Genomic DNA, 20,619 nt, shown 5'->3' on the forward strand with positions numbered 1-20,619 from the left:
TTTTAATTCAACTTCTCATGTTAAAATAAGTCTGCAAAATTCTAGGACTGAATGTAAGACTCTTGTCCTAATGCTGAGTTCATCATATTGGCCTATATTCAACCAACCCAGTGAGCAATGGGATTGCAGCAGAAAAAAGGGAGGGCATGCTGTCCTCAGTGCACGTATGTGCACAGAGATATTGCACTGGGAGTCTGAAATGTTCTCTCAGTGGCCTGACTTTGTAGTTTTTTCTCTATCTGGGAGTTTCTTTAGTGATATGGATGCTGAGTCCCACTTGCCACTAATGCACTGTTGTCCCTGGGCAACACTATAAAACACTACAGGTCTTGGGCAAATCCTATTTTTTTTTTAATTCATTCAGTTTCTATCTTTTGGTTATTGCCATAATGCAGAAGGGTTCAGTTTGAGGTCAGTGTTCTGCAGCCTCCACTTACGCATCTGGATTGTCACGTGCGTTGTCTCTGGCCAGGTGTTTGGTTAATAATTGTTCAGTTGACTTAGAAGCACCAAAGAGGAAACAAATATGTGGTAATTTTCTTTTACTTCCCTACCTCTGGAAATAGTTTTCTGTCTATACGTGTGATTTTTTTGATAAAGTGAAAGTTTAGAAAATGCAGTCCCGTAGTGGGATTAGTCATTTCCCCAGCCTTGTTTCATGTGTGAAATAAAGAAATACATTTTGTCTTAAAGACAGGTATATCCCTTGCATTGAACTAGGTTAATTTTAGCCTGATTTACTGACAGATACTTGCCTCAACTTCAGCTTGTGGCAGAGAGAGAACAGGCTGTACTTTAGAAGCTGACCTTTTGAAAAGGTAAAGCAAATAGTCATCTGAGGGAGGAGTGGTTGCTATCTTAGGTGTAGTCTAGAAAAAATGAGGTTCCTACCTTCCTGACCCAAACCTGTTGCTTGGTGTGAGTTGGCTGAAGTTTCCTCCAGTTTATTTACTTTATTTAATTTCCCAGTTATCTCCTTATGATAATGAGCAACAAGTACAACAAAGAAAGAGAGTTTTCTTTCTGGCTTGGGTAAGTTGAAAAAGGATGCAGGAGAAAATGAAGTTTCAAGCGTCCCTGAACAAGATATTTTCTGTAACACTTTGCAGGTGAACAGGAGCAAATGTGGCAGCTGCTCTGCATCTGCCCTGTGGCAGGTGGGGAAGACACCTGTACAAATAAGGGGACAGAGCAAAGTATTATTGCAGTGAACCAAGTGCTCTCTCATGACTGTAGAATTGACTGTTTATGTCAGTGCAGTCAGGACACCCCTTAGAGCAGCACTGTAGCTGTGACTGAAGTAAAGTCCCAGAAAAAATGTAGAATAATTTCCTAAGAACTTTCATTCCACCTGCAACAGGAAGAAGGAATGTTTTCTTGTTTCAGCATCTACAGCATACAGTGTCATGTATTAGGCTGAAAGAGCATCTGTAAAAATGTGGCTTCTGCTTGAGATGTGCTTTTATCTGGAATGGTCTTTAATACCTTACACGAAGTTAGTGGTTATTTAGCTGAACTGGTCTCTTTGAAACTGAATTGCTGATCATGCTGTTCAAACACAGCTGTGAAGGCCAAAGGGCCTTTCACTTGCAAACTGCCATTTTTGTTTGTGTGCATATCTTTTTAATTACTACAGCTATTAAAAAGGTGTCATTACAGGGCAGTAAAAGAGTAAGATTTTACTTTTACTAGATGAACCTGAAGCTAGGCATTTAGGGGCAGGACTTACAACTGAACTGCTGGATTATCCTTCTATGAGGAGAATATTACAGATTAAATGGTGTCTTTGATCTAGTGCAACCACTGGTATTGCTCTCACTGGTCATCAGCTGGAATTTTGACTGAATTCTGCAGCAAGCAAACCTGCATCTGTCTCTTACTTACATATGTGCATATGCACAGTCGTTTGCTCATGCTTTCTCTCTTAATGTGATAGTAACTTTAAAAAGTGAACAGGTTTATTGGGAGAATTATTTTTAGTCTTGTTATGGTGTGTTTTAAGGAAGCAGGAATTTAGAGATGAGACCATGTCTTTTGACTGACTCCTTGACAAATTCTAAGCTGTTAGTGTTCAGTTCAATTCTTTTTGTAATGGTTTTCTTTATTTATTTTGTTGTAATTCATTGTTATTTCAGCTTTAAATCTAAGTTTCATGTCTTCACAGGCTTATTTTCGGACAGTAGAACTTGTTCAGGAGCCTATTCCTGGCTCACCAGGTCTGAGTTTCTACTTCAGAATCAATGGCCGACCCATTTTTCTGAAGGGCTCGAACTGGATTCCTGCAGATTCTTTCCAGGACAGGGTGACCTATGACACGTAAGCCACATTTGATGTTCTCTAAGGATAAAGGATCATGTTTTCTTCCTCCTAATTCTCTATACAGGCTTTATGAAAGGTTGGCTTTAGTGGGTGGAACTGCTTTCAAGGTAGGACACTGATTATTGTGGGTTGGAGCTTCAGAATTAGGGCTTAATTTACATGAATAGATTGGAGTGTCAAGGCATGTAAGTGAGGTTACTGATGGGAAGGTGAATTTTTGTAGTTCATAGGTTACTGGCCTTTTGGGTATTTTTATGGGGATTATACTGTACTTCAACTAAGCTTTGCTCCAGGTAGTTGGGGAGCCAGGACAACAGAGCATGCTGCAGTGCGCATTCATATGCAGTTTAGAGGCTGCCAGTATGACTTAAAGAAAAATGTCCGGAGCCTGAAACCTTTAAAATGAGATTCAGCGTCTCAGTCTTTCTCCTCACCCTCTCATTCCTCCATTCTCACTATGCATTGTGGAACTCAGAAAAAAAATATACGTGTTTAAAGGAGAATTTGAATTCAAATGATTGACATACAAAGCAAGAAATATCTAAGAAGAAAATGAACAATATGATTAATAAAATAGAGTATTTCTAAATCTAGTTGTGCCAATACTTCTGTAAAAGCACTTACATGTCACTCATCTATGTAGTAAGCACTAACAGGAACAAGCAACTTTTTCTGCACAAAAAATTACTTTTTGAGAGCTCTGTCGAGACATGCAGGCTTAGAAACCAGAGTATTTTGATACTTTCTGTCAAAGTTATAAGTCTTAGTTTGCCTACATACGATTTAGGTTTTGAGTTTTTGTTTGGCTTTTTGTTTGTTTTTTTGTTAGGGGTGTTTGTTTCTTTGTTTGTATAACCTTAGAAACTCCTAAGTGATACAGTTTCACAAAACTTTTATTTTACAGATTAAGGCTACTCTTGAAGTCTGCAGCAGATGCTAACATGAATGCACTTCGGGTTTGGGGAGGAGGAGTATATGAACAAGATGAATTTTACGATATTTGTGATGAAATAGGAATAATGGTAAAAGCACAGAACACTTATTTAAAAACTGACAAGAACTTGTAAATGAAAATCTGTTTTAAATTAACAAAAATAAGAGAATTGATACATGCATTCTAACCATCTTTCCAGAAGATATTGTAGAGTATCAACCTGAGAAGTTAGATCAACCTGGTTTTTGTTTGGTTGACTGGTTGGGTTTTTTAATTTCTTTTTAATTTGAATGGTTTCTGATTTACAAAGGCTGTCTGTTGAGTCTGGAAGTGATATTTTGGAGACTTTACAGAAGTCTGTAGAAGTTAGCCATGGTTTTCTCAGTTGTGGAAATGTATTTTATTTCTTTTAAAACTGTTTTTTTCCTTTATAGCAATTGCAGAAAAGGTTTGTGGTTTTTTTGGTTCAAATTTTTCACTTGTCCCAAAGTCAAACATGAAAGGCTTCATCCAAACAATCATTTTGAACAAGCTGCATTTGAGTATGAATGTGGCAGTAAGGGAACACCTACTGCAATCACTAATCCTAGATGAATACCTTCAATTCTGTGAACTTGGAGACACTTAGTGTTGATGAAATAGTGACTAGATAAATGAAGACCAAATTGCATCTGTTACTAAAAATCCTGGCAAGTGTGTTTGGTCTTGCTCTGCAGCATAAAAAGCAGGGAAACAGAACTCATACCTTGCTGCCTTCTGTATGTGCTTGGAAAAAAAAAGTTACATCTATTTTAGTCATCTGAATGAGTGTCCTGATTTTCAAGGCTTCTGAGGACTTACAGTTCTTTCATTTTTGACACTATGCACCTTAAGTAGGCCACTTAGATCTGCGCCTGTACAGTGCTCAATGCAAGATTTAGATCCTATTTAACAGCCAAAATAGCAAGTAGATGCAGAAAATCAGATCCTTTTTCTGGAGGGGGTGGTGATGGAGGTTTTTGGTTTTGTTTCTTCTGATGGTCTTGCAAAGGCTTGAAAGTGCCTTGGAGTCAAACTGTGCTTAAAGAAAACCAGTGATACCTCACTGAAGGAAATAGTGAGAGTGATTTCTGATAGGTGTCACTGATACCTATCACTGATTTCTCACAGTGATACCTCACTGAGAGAAAGTTTCTTTCAAAAGAGAGTTTTGATTCCACGCAGTCAGTCACTAAAGGATTATGAGTGACTCTTTGGCAATAGCTTTGCTTTTATGTACAGTGAGTGTTAGGATTGTAACAATTACTAATGGATCCGTTACCCCCCACTGTCTTGTGCCCTATCTTCAGTTTTTTTAGGGAAGGTATGCTGAAAAGAGCCATGGAAAAGCATGTTCTAACTGCAATCAAAATGCAATTACATGAGGAACTGGTTTGTCTCTCTCTGTGTAGTATGCTATTCAGAAAATTGTAGTCTACAGACTCCTTTGGGTTAATGTGCTCCTTGTAGAGGTCTTTCCATTAACATTTGAGATAGACTAGCAGGAGTCTCAAAGTTACAGCAATTTAATAAACAGAACAGGTAAACAAGAAATCTTAACCATCTCACTGGGCTTCCTTCCTTCCCCTTTTTTTTGTAATTCTTCTCCTCAATATCATATCTAATGATATTGACTTGATCATTCTTTGAAGAGAAAGATCACTGTGGTTTTAGAGGATCTAGTTTGTTTCTGCCCCTCTTACTGTGTAAGATTTGCTATTTTTTGGGATCATTTTGTGTGGAAGTGTTTTCTTAATGAGTACACTTTAACATCGGTTGAGTGTGCTCGATACCATGCTGGAAGAATTACTGTCTCTTCTCATTAAGTAATGGGGATTTGGTGTTACACCTGCAAAGTAGTAACTCAAAACTGTTCTGTTCAGCTGCAGATTGCCCCATGTTCATGTTTCTTATTATTTAGTTGAAACTTACTGAACTCCCCCTACTGAGCAGTATTGCACTCCTCAGTGTAGGCTGTCAGGATCTGATTCCTCTGATATTGAGGATAACCACAGTGGAGTGTGCATGTACTGAACCCCAAGGAGGACATGATTGTTTTGGTGGTACTTTCCAAGAATAGCAAAACATTGCAGATTAATTTTTAAAAAATAACTTCTGTCTGAACAAAGGATTGTGCATCCCAATAATCATATCTTCTTCAGTTATGTAAAATAATTTGCTATTTTTTTTTTTTAATCTTTCCTTTTCCCTGTAGATTTGGCAGGATTTTATGTTTGCTTGTGCACTTTATCCAACTGACCAGGATTACTTAGCATCTGTGAGAGCAGAAGTTCTTCATCAGGTATTTGGTCTGGGTGTCAAAGTTCTGTTTCCCATTACCTATTTTTGACTGACTGACTGTATAAATTAGCTTTCCAGAAGTGTTGTTTTGGAAGTATTTGTTAGTGTACTTTTATGTAGCAGTGTATACATAAAACATAACCTTGCTAAGTCTTCTACTACTTGCAGGAATAGTCAGTCAAGCAGACTGCACAGAATTTACCCTTCACATGTGGCTAAGTAGATGAGGATGAAGGTACACCTGTGCATATGCTAGATATATGTCAACGTATTAGAAGTTTGCCCTTCTGAAGATGTATATTACAAAAGATTGAGCCTGGTGGCAAACTGAGGGAATAGTGACCGGTGCAGCTAAAAATGGGAATTGTAGGCTAAGCATGTGTAATATGCATGTGGACTTGTAATTCAAGTAGTGACAAAGGGATTTTAAAAAAAAAATATTTTTTAAGATAAGTAATTTTCCTTCACTCCTGAAACTGTAAGTTGTATTTCAGGTACGACGTTTAAAATCTCATCCATCAATTATTCTGTGGAGTGGTAACAATGAAAATGAAGCAGCAATTTCAAGCAACTGGTTCTCCATACCTCGTGCCCAAAGAGAAATCTATATCAGAGACTACCTCATGCTTTATGTGAAGAACATACGAGAGATAGTTCTTAGTGTAAGTGATCTGAAGAAACTGTAGGGGAATATGCCTTGGCAAATGGTTTTAAATTGGGATTTTATTTTTTAATCCTTCTGAGAAATTAAACCCAGCACATTATCGAGAAATTGCCCTTTCAAAGCTCTTCTAAACAACTCTCTAAACGTAAGGGTTATAGTACAACAATCCAAAAAGTTACTTATGCCTTTAGCATTTTGTGATATGTAAAGGGAGACCTGAAAATGCAGTGGATCTTGCTTCTTTTTTCCTTCTGATTTTTAATACGTCCACAAATGCCTTCACTACCAGTGGACAAAAATTCACTTACCCATTAATTTATTAATCTAGATGATCAGGTTTCCTTTATGCTGATTTTGTTGAAGGATACTGTAAGAAGCATCTAACAATCCTCTGGTCTTCTAATGGCAGTTGAAGAAATCCATAAATACGTCATTTTTTTGGTAACCCTTCTTGTAGTCCCATCTATCTTAATATGCAGAGCCAGCTAAAATGACAATAACCTGTAATGATACCATCCAAGCATTAGAAGCAGAACACCTTGGATTTGTTAGGACATAATTTAGGTGACTGTTTAATAAGAAGAGAGAAAATCATGGCCTTGTTCCTGCAAAAACACTGCAAAAGTAATAATTTTCCGTGAAGAAGTCACAAAGCACACTTTAAATAGCCTTCATTAAGAATTTAGAAGCATATAAAGATAGAAATCTCTTGATTTTCTGAGAGAATCCCTCAGAACAGTGGAGCAAGCAATATCATGCCCAGCTGTCCTCCAGTAACATAAGTAAGAAGCTAATTAAGCAAGTAAAGATGATGAATGTTAGGATATAAGAGGGAATGTTTCCTAGGTGGTGATTCAGAAATTTGGAAAAGGCTTGTTCTCCCTGCCTTGCCTTTTCAAAATGTGGTCTATGTGTATAGATGATGAAAGACAATCACTTTAAAGTGAGAGTGTTGTGGTTTTGGTTTTTTTAAATCCCAGGAAGATAGGAGTCGTCCTTTTATTGCATCCAGTCCCACCAATGGCTTGGAGTCAGTTAAAGAAGGTTGGATCTCCCAGAATCCTTATGATACCCATTATGGTGACACTCACTTTTATGACTACAACAATGACTGCTGGAACTGGACAATGTATCCTAAAACTCGTTTTGCTTCAGAATATGGATTCCAGTCCTGGCCTTCCTTCAGTACAATCGAGAAGGTGAGGCTGGGCTTCCACGCCTTACTGTCTCCTCTACTCTCATTCAGTGAGGGCAGTGAGTCTCTTACCAACAAACTACCGCATCGGAACTGTAGTTTGGATTAGTATAAGGTGTGGTATGGCACAGGTGGGATAGAGGTGCGTGGTGGTGTGGAGGGAGGGGATGAAACTGCGCTGTTTCCCTCCTCAGTGTTCTTGATGTTGCAAGGGGAACCTAGTTTAGGTGAGAGACTATTATGAGACTCTTAGTTTTAACAGTAATTATACTTAATGTATAGCTTAGTAATGATTGCCTAACATCTGTTTCCTCTTATAGTGTCTAAGGACGTGTTTGTTAAGAAAGAAACATGACAAAAGCTGAACTGTGATGGATTTTAACATGTTTTGATTTTTGTAAATTTTAGCAATTTCTTTCACGTAAATAATTCACTTCTTGACATACTGCACATAAGAAGATTTGTTTATGTCTCCTGTTGAATTTAGATATTTTATGTTCTATCTTATTTATCCAGTTGGAGCAGAGGCATATCATGCTGTATGTCCATTTATCTAGGGAGAGATGAGTATCATATGAATACTCATGCATCAACCAGAAGAAGTTCAGAATGTTCTTTTAAATTTACTGGGAAAAATATATTATCTGAAGCATAATCAGAACATTCATCCATATTAATAACAATGAAAATTATTCAATCCAGTCTAAAAAGGAACAAATTTAAATAGGAAGATTCTATAGAAATTGTAATTACAACAAAAGCTTGGCAGTAATAACTGTATGAATTATGTTGCATTGTTGTCCTTAGTTGAAAAAAGCTGGTAAATGATCATATGTTTTCAGAGGCAGGTTTTGAAAATATATATACACGTTATTAGAATTTATAACCCTCCTGACTTCTGTAACTTTTTATCTGTAAATGTGCCTGACTAGGGTACATTCTTCCATGTTAATTGAGGGTGTTTCTGATTTACTGTGAGTGCAAGCAAAACTCTGAAATCTTTGGCCAAACTGAACCTTAGGACAAATAACTTAATGCCATTGAGCCAAAAGTTGCTCTTCTGGCTTCAACAGTATTGCCTATTTTCATCTGTTTGTACAAGGAGTGTAAGCAAAGGGTGTTATTGGTTCAAAATCCTTGGGTGGCTGCATGAGGCACTGTAGAAAACTACTACCAATTTTAAGGTTTTGCATGATGTCAGCAGGCTGTAACGGGTGTCCTTTCCTTGATATCCTGACGGTCATTAAATGTACATTTTACCTTTTTATTCTGATGCCTTACTTTTGTGGTTTTTAAAAGGTTTCTTCTGCTGAAGACTGGTCCTACATAAGCAATTTTTCTCTCCATCGGCAACACCACGGCAGTGGCAACGTTCAGATGCTTCAAGAAGTTGGGTATCATTTCAAGCTTCCCCAGAGCACAGATCCTGTAAAGAGGTTCAAAGATACAATTTACCTCACTCAGGTAATGGTGATGTCTTCTATGTAGGTAGCTGCCAGTTCCATTAGATTCTGTCAGCAGTTAGAGCTGAGCCTGTTCTGTTAGGTAATGCTCAGTCATACAGAAAGTTTGTATACTGAAGCATTTGAGAGTCCATTTTAATTTGGAAATAGCTTCTCTACTGGAGGGTGTGTTTTGCTCTTCATGTGGCCCCTGTAAGTTTGTTGCTTTGATTTTTGCCACGTGGAACACACGTGCTTTTGAAACAAGATTTTTTTTCTAGAGTATGTAGTTCTCTATGAATTAGATTATTAGTAGCTTTAATTTTGTCATGGGCACAGATACTGATATTTTAGAGAATATATTTTGGGCTTTTTTTCTAAAAAAGGCTATATTTTGCTCTCCCTCCATAGTATTTTTACCTCATGCTTGTCTTTTTTATTTGTGATTTCTATGCAAGTGTTAAAAAATGCTAAGTAACTTTTTGATTCTATTAGGCAAGTTTAAAGTGCTGTTAATTTTTGTTGTGTTTCAGGAAATTCAGAAACACTCTTGATAGAATTAACTGCACACTAAGTTTTTAATATTTGAGAGTCCTGTCAGCAAGTTTTATATAAAAACAAAACAACTTGAGAATTTTAGGCACTCTTGACAAGAGAATAAGGATAGATGATGCTGTGAAACTGAAAACAGGGGTAAAACTTGCACAGTGGGGTTCTAACTCAAAAAGTGATGAGAGTTTCTGCAGGGTTAAGTCTGTCAGGGCCTTACTAACAGGTTAAACCATTGAAGAATACCAAAATAAAGCTAGCAGAAAGAATAAAGACAGTAAACTTGGCTCATGTAGTTGACTAGAACTGATATCTTTACCTTTTGACCTGTCCTAAAGATTTTTAACTTTATTTTAAGAATTTCTTTTAATACTCCCCCAGTCTAGTAATGTGCTTTGTGAAGAACATAACAGGCTGTTTAACATCTGTTGACAACTTGGCCAATGAAAAATTCTGTAAAGTGTTTTTTAGATGAGGTGAGGAAGGAAAAAAGAAGTGGGAGTGCAGATGAAGAAAGGCTGCCCTTTTGGTGCAGAGTTTTGGCTTTATAGTGGGAATGTGTGTTGTAAGTTCAGATCATAAGGGTTTAGACATCAAGGGAATATGTACTGGAGGTAATGCAGCATAATGTCATTTGGCAGCTCTTGGGGGTTTAAAGTTAAATGTACTGCTGCTGTGAAGTGTGTGTTGTATGTTAATATATTCATACATTTTGAAAGAAAGTGGAATACAACATACCAAAAATATTTTTTATGTGTTTGTTGATCAAGGTGATGCAGGCTCAGTGTACAAAGACAGAAACTGAATTCTATCGTGCTAGTCAAAGTGAAATAACCAAGGGAGAAGGACACACAATGGGAGCTCTGTACTGGCAACTCAATGACATTTGGCAGGCACCTTCATGGGCCTCCTTGGGTAAGTTTTTGTGGCAGTCTGGTGAAAAGCACCAACTACCAGCCTTGTTTTGTTTTCCTCATCTGGAAATATCAGAATAAGAAGTATGGCTCTGCTCTGTCTCTTGGATGACTTTACAAACCCTGAACATATTTCTGTCCATCCTTTAGAAATGCTTTTGAGAAAGCTGTTTTTTCAGGATCGTCCTAATAGTTTGTGAAAGTGGAAGAGGCTATAGAACAAAGCAGTTATTTTCCTATGGAAGTTTTGCAGCTTAAGTTCAAATTTAGGAGTCACCAATTCTTACCCTTATTTTAGCAGGGTTTAGTTTGGAGAAGTAAAATTCTGTGTAACTCTTAATTTCTTAAAAATACATATTTTTTTTGTTTAAGCAGTATTCTCATTTCTTCCAAGAAAATAATATCATTGAAGCCAGACAAAGCTGCCTATTAGGAAGGAGTGATGGTTAAGATTGAGGGCACAATCCCCTTGTGAAGTGAACTTCCAACTACCCTTCCTTTTCTTATGTAGATGTGGATGCTCCCAACTGTATGTAATACATCTTCCAGATTTTTCCAGAAAAAAAATCCCTTTGCAAGCTTAATTATTTTAAAATTACAAAAATCAATTATTTAAACTTTGGAGACTTCTAATAAATTCTATTTTCAAAGGGGAAATCCCTGATGATATTTATTGTCTCAGTTGTACAGAGGCATCTGTGCACCCAACCGCCCACGGTGAGCATGGGCAGAGAAGGAGATAGTTGGGTAGGAGAGTAAGAAGAAACAACCATATATAATTTTACTTTCTGTAATCTCAACAAATTTGGTCGATTTTGTTCTCTCTGTTCCCCCCCCCCCCATGGTAAAAGGATCAAACCCTCTCCCTTGAGCTGCCAATAGTGCACTGTCAAAAAACCACCAGAACTGTGATCCTGTTCTCAACAGGATGGCATTTACAGGGTAAAGGCTGGGCCTCTAGTTTTCTTCTCTAGTCAGTTGAGGGAGAGATGGTTATGTCCAAACGTGATTTATTGTGTTCTTAGCTGTCTGATAACTGTGAGGAATTATCTTCTCTGTGCTAAATGTGATTTTCATAGAACTTTATATGAAACCTCTCACCCAGCAGAGCTTCTGAGAAGCTCTTTATAGGAGATGACTGAGCTGGGATTTGGTGTCTAACATGATGTCAGATGAGGTGAATCACTCTTTGTGACTAAATTATTCTGCTAATATGCTATTTACACACATGGTATCTCCTTATATATTATATATATTTTTTTTCATTTTAGAACACAAAAATAGGGTAATCAGACATATAAAGAGATAAGTCACTCAGGCAGTAAGAAATAGGGGAGGAATGAGGAGTGTGTGATATGAGAGAAGTGGCTGTGTTTCATGTTCAGTTTTGACTAGAAGTCATTTTGTGAGGGAGAACTGTTTTATGGCAGCTGTATAGGACTAGGGTATATTCTCTTTCAATTTTAGTTATTTCTTAAATATTCTAATTTTGAAAATCTTGATTTAAGCATTTCATGAGCATGAAGAAATAAAGAATGAACTAGAAAAAACTAAGAGTGTGAAGCTCTTGATCTGTCCTTAGAACAAAGTGCCACTTGCCCTTCCTTTGAAAAAAAAAGAATTAACCCATCTCATCCTTCCTGTCTTTCTCTGCTCTCCCTTTTTGTTTTTTTTTCTTTTTTTTTCCATTTATTCATCCAAACAAAATAAGTGCAACAACAAAGGAAAACAAATTAGTAGAAGGAACAGGCTAATTTATTTATATTTCAAGGCAATGGCCTAGCTGTAGTGCTTATCTTTTGGGACTTTCTAGACTTGTGTTAGGAAATACAATATCCCAATGTTCACTGTTATGATTCTAGCATTGGGTGATGCTCTTAGGCTTTAAGTACCTCAAGAGGAAAAGATGCTTGGAAAAATGTCTCTTTGTAAAGACAGGTGTATTGATAGACGAAGAGATCGTGGGGACCATGAATGTCTTTTTAAGTGCAGAGCTGACATCACTGTAGAAAATACATCAAATACTTGAATTATTCATGTGTTGCTGAAGTTGGTTTAGAGAAAAGAAGCTCAGCAGAGATACAGCTGTCCCTTTGTTTTGTTCTATTCCCTCAGTGGAATGAGGAAAGGTTTAATATTCATTTAATTAGGCAGTGTGGTAGAGGGATTTTGAAATGCTAATGGCTGGAATTATGCAAAACTTCGGAGAAATTAGTTTTATTTGCACTTCAAAACCACGTTTCTGCATCTTGTTAGATGGCAAAGTAGTGCCACCAGTGAGTGCTTTTATTTAAATCTGGTATTTCACAGGGAGCCGTGGAGGGGCTTACATAATTTCCCCTACAAAGCAAAAATCTTTCCTCATGAAGTGGGGAGGGAAGAAGGTAGCGAATGTTTATCCTTTTAATTTTTACCTTTAAGATGTTTGCTTGGGATTGAATGAAAACACAGCGCTGCACTGCTGTCATAGTACTCCTGCCTTCAACTCAGAACTAAACAGCTTTTATCACAGCTGGGTTTTGACTGTTAGCTGTTAGTTGTGGAGCTGGTTGTGCCATGCTGAATGCTTTAGCATCTGTGCTGGATGTTTCGGTGAAGAGTGCTGCGATACACATGGCAATTTATCTCTCTCCCACACGAGTGTAACCTTGAGGGACCCAACTCAGTTGTCACGAGGTTCCCTTGAACAGATAACTGGCTTTTATTGCAGGTTCAATATTTAGAGCCCCCGGTGAGCCCTGGTACAGGCTATTATGGAGAATAATTGATCTGAATTCATGAGACTGGGGTAAGCAAAGAACGAGCAGCATGTTTCTCGGGTTGTATTTAATGGTGTGAAGTGATTAATTTAAAATCATTTCAGGCAGAACTGTTTGTTTTCGCTCTTGCTATCACTGTAGAAGCTTCAGGGAGGAGTCAGAAAAAAGGGTAAGGAGGTCTCATTACAAATCTAATTTTAGTTTCCTGTTCTGAAGTTTGATACTTCAGAGAGTACCAACCCCATGTTATCAGAAAAAAATTGGGGAACTTGGATCTCTTTAAGAATTTATTTAAATGCAATGGGAGGAGGAGAAAACAGCCCCAGGGCTGTTTTAAATAACTTTTGACTCTTGCCTTTGGGCACACATGTCTGTAACAGGAAAGTTTAAGCCCAGAGGTTTCTCACGATAGCTACCTGATCTTCAGATTCCTTACCTCCATTTTTTGGGGGCGGAGGGGGGATGGTATTTATATGCAACTTGCCTGTTTTTAAATAAGAAATGTGACAACAGATGAGCTGAAGAATGTGGGGTTTTTTAATCAGCAAGCTTCAATTTTCTATGCTGCCTGAAGTTACTTTGACAACTGTGGTACCGAGATCCTGTTGCTGGAAAAGTTTTCTTTGAAAGACACTTCCTGTGTGAAACTGCTACAGCAGCTGAACTTTGGTTATTTAGAATGGTTCTAGGTTTTTTGGAAAGAGAAATATCAACCTTACAAAGCTGATCTGAGGTAAGCAGACTAGTGATGCTTTCAAATGTTGCAAAACAATAGGTGTAGTGGTAGTAGAATGTTTTTTTGAAATGGTACAAACTTTTAAGTGTGTGGTTTGTTTGGTTTTGTGTGTTGGTTGGAGTTTCTGTTGTTTTTGTTTCCCTGTGGAAGTGTAATGTCAGATTTACTCTGAGTTTTTTCCTCCTCTGTACAGGTTTCTTGAGGATCTCTGTATCTGCTGCCCAGATAGCAAACTTTCTCTCTTTCCCGAAAGTAACCACTGCAGTGTGGTTCCAACTGTGTAACCCATTTGGAAATCAAGGCACAGCAGAGATTGAGAGAAGGGCCCATTCAAAGAGAAACACAATTTAATATTACACAAAGTAACAAAAACTGCCCTACATCAATTGCATTACTGATTTATGTATTTAAGACAGTTGAAGCCTAGATTTTCATCATGTAAATTAAATTTGAGTCAATGGGCACTGAAACTCCAGCCCATGCTATGTAATTTCTCTGAACTCTGATGGGCTGTCGGGGGTCTGCAGTGAGCAGAATCTGTTGCGCTGACAATTGAAATTCCTGAGAGTCCTGTAGCAGTCCTGAGAGTTTTAGAGATTTCAGCCCCTCACAGACCCTCCCAGCCCATTTCTCATACGAGGCCCATTGCTTTTATTTGTTAGATCAGATTCTGCTCTACAGTTTACTCTCTTTCAGATAATCCATCCTCAGTCCAAATCTCTGATCTTCTCAAGTGTAATGACCCTGAAGAGTAATTTGTTAGCAATCCCTGTTCTTTAAACCACCAATGTGGTGGCAAATTTGTTCTTTACACCACCAATGTTTTCAGTCAGGAATTGTCCTTGGAATGCTAGAACATGGCTTCATTCTTATCACTAGGAGATCAGGTCCAACCAGCATGGGTTTATGAAAGGCAGGTCCTGCTTGACCAACCTGATCTTCTATGACAAGGTGACCCGATTTGGTGGATGAGGGAAAGGCTGTGTACGTTGTCGGCTAGACTTTAACACCCACTTCCCACAGCATTCTCCCGGAGAAGAAGGCTGCTTGTGGTATGGATGGGTGCACTGTTCGCTGCAAAAGCAAACTGGCTGGAATGGCCGGGCTCAGAGAGTGGTGCTGAATGGACTTAAATCCAACTGGTGACCAGTCACTAGCAGGCTTCCCGAGGGATCAGTATTGGGGCCAGCCCTGTTTAATACCTTTATTATTGATCTGAAGAAGGGGATTTAGTGCACCCTCAGTCAGTTTTCAAACACCAAGTTGGGTGGGAGTGGTAGGAAGGCTCTACAGAGGGATCTAGATTGGTGTGCCAAGGCCAGTTGTATGAGGTTCAACAAGCAAAGTGCCAGGTCCTGCACTTGGGCCTCAACCACCCCATGCAGAGCTACAGGCTGGGGGTAGAGTGGCTGGAAAGCTGCCTGGAGGAAAAGGACCTGGGTATGCTGGTTGACTTAAGACTAAACATGAGCCAGCAGTGTGCACAGGTGGCCAAGAAGGCCAATGGCATGCTGGCCTGGATCAGAAGTATTGTGACCAGCAGGAGCAGGGCAGTGATTGCCCCTTTCTACTCAGCACTCATGAGGCTGCACTTTGAATTCTGTGTTCAGTTCTGGACTCCTCACTACAAGAAAGACACTGAGGAGCTGGAGTGAGTCCAGAGAAGGGCAACAGAGCTGGTGAAGGCTCTGGAGTACAAGCCTGAAGAGCAGATGAGGGAGCTGGGATTGTTTAGCCTGGAGAAAAGGAGGCTCAGGGGTGACCTTACCAATCTCTGCAACTACCTGAAAAGAGGTTGTAGCCACGTGGGCGTCAGCCTTTTCTCAGAAGTAACAAGTGACAGGACAAGAAGAAATGGCCTCAAGTTGTGCCAGGGCAAGTTTAGATTGGATCTTAGGAAAAATTTCTTCACCAAAAGGGTGGCCAAGGTCGCCTAGGGAAGTGGTGGAGGCACCATCCCTAGAGGTATTTACAAGTTGTATAGATGTGGCACTTAGTGATGTGATTTAGAGGTGTATTTGGCAGGTGAACAGTTAAAGTGATGATCTTAGAGGTCTTTTGCAACATAAATGGTTCTACAGTTCCATATACTGAGCAGAACCAATATACTGAGTATGTTCATCTGTTTGTCAGCTGTCTGTTTTGAAGAAGCTCAGCGGCCTCTCCTGAAGTTTTCATTCAGACTTACCTCTTTGGTTTGCTTCAGTACTATTAATTTGAATGGTGTTTTTTCTGGCAACAGACTGATCTCACAGCGCAGTTGAATCTTGTATGGGGTTTCCAGGCAGATTTGAGCTTTTCTTGTCTGTACTCCAAGCTAGCTGGTTGTGAACTCGCTGAGAACAAGGTGATGTGTAAGGTGATAAGCTGGAGCTAATGCAATTTGCTCTCCTCAAAGTTCATTTGTGTCTATGTGGAATGCAGGCAGAGCATATTCAAGTCATTCTGGGAAAGTCACAAACACACCCTTTAAAGGATACATCACTCCGAATGAAGTCTTTAATTATGAGATGTTTGAAAATGCTAAGAGCTTTGTACAGGCACCAAAACACAGAGAGGTAATTAGTAACAAGAAAAACATATTACTGCAAATATTTTTCGGCATCCATGGACTTAAAACCTGTTGTATAAAACAAAGAGCCAAAACTAAGAATGAAATCAGTATCTAACTTTTCTTTCCTTATGAGATGGTGCAGCTGACTTGCCACTTCTTTTTAGTGCTCTTTCAGTGACTGGATAATGATTGAGCAATGACAGACTTAAAATGCTGACAGTGGGTGCTAGATGGAAGGTTAATAGAGGAAGAAATGGAAGCAGCTTTTCTTCCAAAAGGATTATGTGGCACTATTGCATCTGGAAAAATTGCTTTTATTTGGCAAGGACACAGTGTTTGATGACTTTTCCAGTTTAATGGCAGACTTTCAAAGCATTAAAAGTAATGAGGTACATCTCATTAAAGAGGCAGTGTGAACTGATTGGCATATGTCTGTCATGGATACTAGCTCTCATGAGGTAAGTGTTGTCTCTAGATCCTGGCAAACTCATTTTGCCAAGCTCAGAGTTGTCTTTGGTTTGAGAACTTGTTTTTTCTCTTTGTTGCTATTGATGTTCCTCTAAGAAAGAGGGGGAGGGAAAAAGGGGAGGAAAGCGCTTTGTATAAGCACCAAAAGTCAGATTCTGGTGTCTCTTTTTATAGTAGTGCTGGTTTGTGGCAATGCCAGTGTGTTTGTCTGGATTCTCAACAACACAGATGCTCTTGCTGCTTGCCTTATGTGTGGTATGCTGTGTCAGCTTTGTCACTTGTGTTTAAGGCTTTGTTTAGCTGAATGGCAGTGTAACAATGATAGGACCAAGAGGTAGAAAATGTAACCTTTAGGTGAAATTCAAAGTAAAGCTTCAAAGAGCATCAAATCTTTTTTAGAGTAGAGCCTTGCCTGGAAGGAAGCTAGACTACCTTCAGTCATTTTTTGCACTTGGTAGAGGTAAAAAAGGGTGGAGGAGGATGTTGTATTGCCATAAGCAGGACCAGAAAGCACAGGAGGAGATTGAGTGCCAAGGCAATCTTGGATTCAGTTTGAATCTTTCTTCCTTTTAACCCTTTACAGAGTATGGTGGTAAGTGGAAACTGCTCCATTATTTTGCTCAGAACTTCTTTGCACCACTGCTGCCTGTGGCCTATGAAGACCAAGGTGTGTTGTACATTTATGGTGTCTCAGATCTTCATGTGGACCAGAAGCTGACTTTGAGGGTAAGTGACACCTCTGTCACCACTCTTGTATTGCCTCCTGCAAAAATGGGGGAAGCTGAAAGAGCACATCTGTGCATAACAAGCTTCAAGCTCTGTTCAGACACAATGAGGTGCAACTCTAGTCTTTATTCTTCCTGGGGACTACACTATCTTTTGTTATAGTAGTGTGTACTGCTTCACAGAAGAAGGAATTAAGTGCTTTGCTTTCAGCCTGTAGGTACAAAGCTGAAATTAACTGTTCTGTTGAAATCTTAAAGGGATTGATGGTTAAATAGAACAAACTGTGAAAAATGGTACCTCACTACTTAGCAAAACTGTTCCTGGGTGTTAGAACTAGATTAACTGACTAAGCAGGAACAAGAAAAAGGGATTGTACCATAGCTTACCAGCACTCAAATTATACCATTTTGGGAAAAAGGACTGGATTATTTTCTGGAATATTGATAGAAGATCAAGGTGTACTTTAATTGCAAGGTCACTTATGCAGTGTTACAATTTTTCAATTGATGCTTTTACTGTTTTCTGATAATGCTATAGAAGCTGATAGGATTTTTAGGAAGCATTTGGGCTGCTGAGTTGCCTTGTAGAACACAGTCTTCCTTTTCAACTTGTTACATTTTGTTGCTGTTAATCATGTGGCTACCAGATCCCAAATGAATTTAGGGACCATTTTGCATGATGAGATATAACTCCTGGCATAAAGTGTGTCCCATGTGAAAACTCTGGTAAGGATGGAAAAACAGATCTGGAATGACTCACTAGTCATTTTGGAACTAGTAGTGTGAGTGTGTTAAGTCCTAGTTCACTGCTCTGTCTGGTGGACTTCCATGAATTTTCAGATTTATAAGGTTGCTTATATATAGTAATATATGGTACAAAAAATGGTTGCAATTTCTGGATAGTTCTTGGGCTAGAACTGCACTTAATGAAAGTGTTTATTTCTGATTTGAGTTATTCTAACAGACAAATTCAGATTTTCTGATAACATCAGAAAATAACTGGCAGTAGGGTAGTTCTGATGAATACTGTATTTTGCACTTCAAGAAAGTTTGGAACTTGACTTTCAAAAGGAGTTAAGATCTTTTTCTGACTGCAGACTCCTGTTGAGGTAAAAAATAACCTAAGATTTATGAAATAAATAACATTTTGTAATTCTCATTACGTGCTTATCTTCCAAATTATGCCATTTTTAAAGGTGTGTTCCTAATGCATGCATGATGTTTGGGAGCGTGTTTTACTGTATTAATATAACTTTCGTAGTCCCTTTTAAGATGATGCAGCTTGCTTCTGTTTAATGGTGATTATGCAGAAACTCTAGCTTACCCAGTTGAGTTACATCAGATAACACTGAGCAATCTTAAGAAAATCCTTTGCTTGACTTCTTTTTTAATCAAGGAGAGGAGGAAAAAGAGTCAACAAATTAGTCACTCACTAATTCCATTTCCCAGCACTGCCTTGGCAGAAATTACCAATCCCCTCCTCTCAAGGAGCCTAGAGAAAACAAAGTCTTGCAGATCCAGAGTAACAACAACTCCAGACTGTTTGAAATGGACTGTTTTTAGAATGATATAATTATTATACCATATCTATTGTATAATCTTTGTGGAGTTTCTTGCTAGGTGGAAATCAGCTGGTGCTGTCAGGAAAACATCTGTTGCAATGAGCAATCTGAAACCTAGGATGCTGCATTGTTTTTGCAGATGTAGCTTTTCTTCTAAGCTTTGTGCTCTCTCAACTTGCTTTGATAGGTCGTTGTGCACACCTGGAGTTCTTTGGAGCCAGTATGTACCCTTGCCAAAGAAGGTGTGATTGTTAAAGCACAAAGTGCTGTCACCATCTACAAGGAGTCCATAAGTGATGTTCTGGAAAGATGCAGGAATTGTACCAGGAAAAGCTGTGTTATTACTTTCTGTCTTGTGGGAGAAGATGGCCTCCAGAGTCCTACGAACCATTTCTTCCTTTCATCACTAAAGGATGCTGTAGGATTAGAAAAGACCCAGCTTAGTGTAAGCATCAATCATGCTAAATTACTGTGTTTGATTCTGCTAATCTTACTGGTTTGAGTGGTTTGCCTGCTATGCAGTGTCTGATTCCATTGAATGTTCCTTGTCCTTAGTTGTTGCTGTTCTAGCTTCCATGTGGAGTTCAAAATCAGATTTTTTTTTCTCTGTCACTATATGAATGTCTAAATAAGACTGATGGTTTGTTTGTTTGTTTTCATGTGTGTTTTTTGCCTGGGCTTTGTTTTGTTTCAAATAATGAAGTCTCCCTTTCGTTTTTTAGACTGTCTTTCACCTGACTGCTGCAGCATTGCTCCTTTCTTACTTTCTTGTCCCTAGATAACAAAAGGCATCATGACAAGTGTTTTTGCTTGCAGACAGTAATGTCACTATTAGGTGTTTCTAGTTCAGTTGAGTGTGGAGTGCATTATTGTCATGATATTTCCTCTATTTCCCTTTGAAGTGCTTGTATTTCCTCTTGAAGTGCTCACGCTCTCAGATCAGTGTACCATTGCTAACATGTAATATTCTGTGCTCCTTTCCTCCTTCAAATCCCTGCCCTCCAGAAAGGGTTCTGATTTGCATAATAGTGATTATTTCTTAATAGCTGACAAGTGTGTCAGTCTTCTGAACAGGCACAAAAAGCATCAGTGTTGTGTAAAATTTAGTGAATTTGGTGCTTTTCCCTAGATTTCTTCTGCTCCCAGCAAGCTTGCTGTGTATAGAGGGACATGCATGCCCTGTGTGTGTACACACACACATTTTGTTAAGCCTCACTTCTTAGCACGTGCGTCTTACTGCAAAACTCTTAATCATCGGATTGGCCGGATGGGGACCTGTGCCTTCTCACATTTGGCTTTCAAACTGCAGCTTTGCTCTTTGGGAGTAAACTAAACAAGGGGGGAATAGAGGTCTTTAATCTCTTTGAATCTGGACCAGCATAATTGCTTTACAAAAAGAAAATGGGCCAGATTTTCCCCTCTTATCTCTTTCATGGCAATGCAGTCTGCCTCCTGTGTATACAAAGGAAAGAAATCAGC

The 20,619-nt window shown here is 38.8% G+C and overlaps 1 protein-coding gene across 2 annotated transcripts in view; it reads left to right on the forward strand.

Annotated features, from left to right (window-relative positions):
- MANBA (mannosidase beta) overlaps positions 1-20,619 on the forward strand; it is a 56,296-nt gene that overhangs the window by 23,222 nt on the left and 12,455 nt on the right. For both annotated transcript variants that reach the window (XM_050338058.1, XM_050338059.1), the window contains exons 8-16: positions 2,165-2,316; positions 3,224-3,341; positions 5,487-5,573; positions 6,067-6,234; positions 7,217-7,435; positions 8,731-8,895; positions 10,193-10,337; positions 17,437-17,579; positions 19,328-19,585. In XM_050338058.1, the coding sequence (XP_050194015.1) occupies positions 2,165-2,316; positions 3,224-3,341; positions 5,487-5,573; positions 6,067-6,234; positions 7,217-7,435; positions 8,731-8,895; positions 10,193-10,337; positions 17,437-17,579; positions 19,328-19,585 (1,455 nt within the window). The remainder of the gene's footprint in view (positions 1-2,164; positions 2,317-3,223; positions 3,342-5,486; positions 5,574-6,066; positions 6,235-7,216; positions 7,436-8,730; positions 8,896-10,192; positions 10,338-17,436; positions 17,580-19,327; positions 19,586-20,619) is intronic.

This window comes from Myiozetetes cayanensis, unplaced genomic scaffold (genome assembly GCF_022539395.1).
Source record: "Myiozetetes cayanensis isolate MyiCay16 unplaced genomic scaffold, myiCay2020 scf7, whole genome shotgun sequence".
Lineage (NCBI taxonomy): Eukaryota > Metazoa > Chordata > Aves > Passeriformes > Tyrannidae > Myiozetetes > Myiozetetes cayanensis.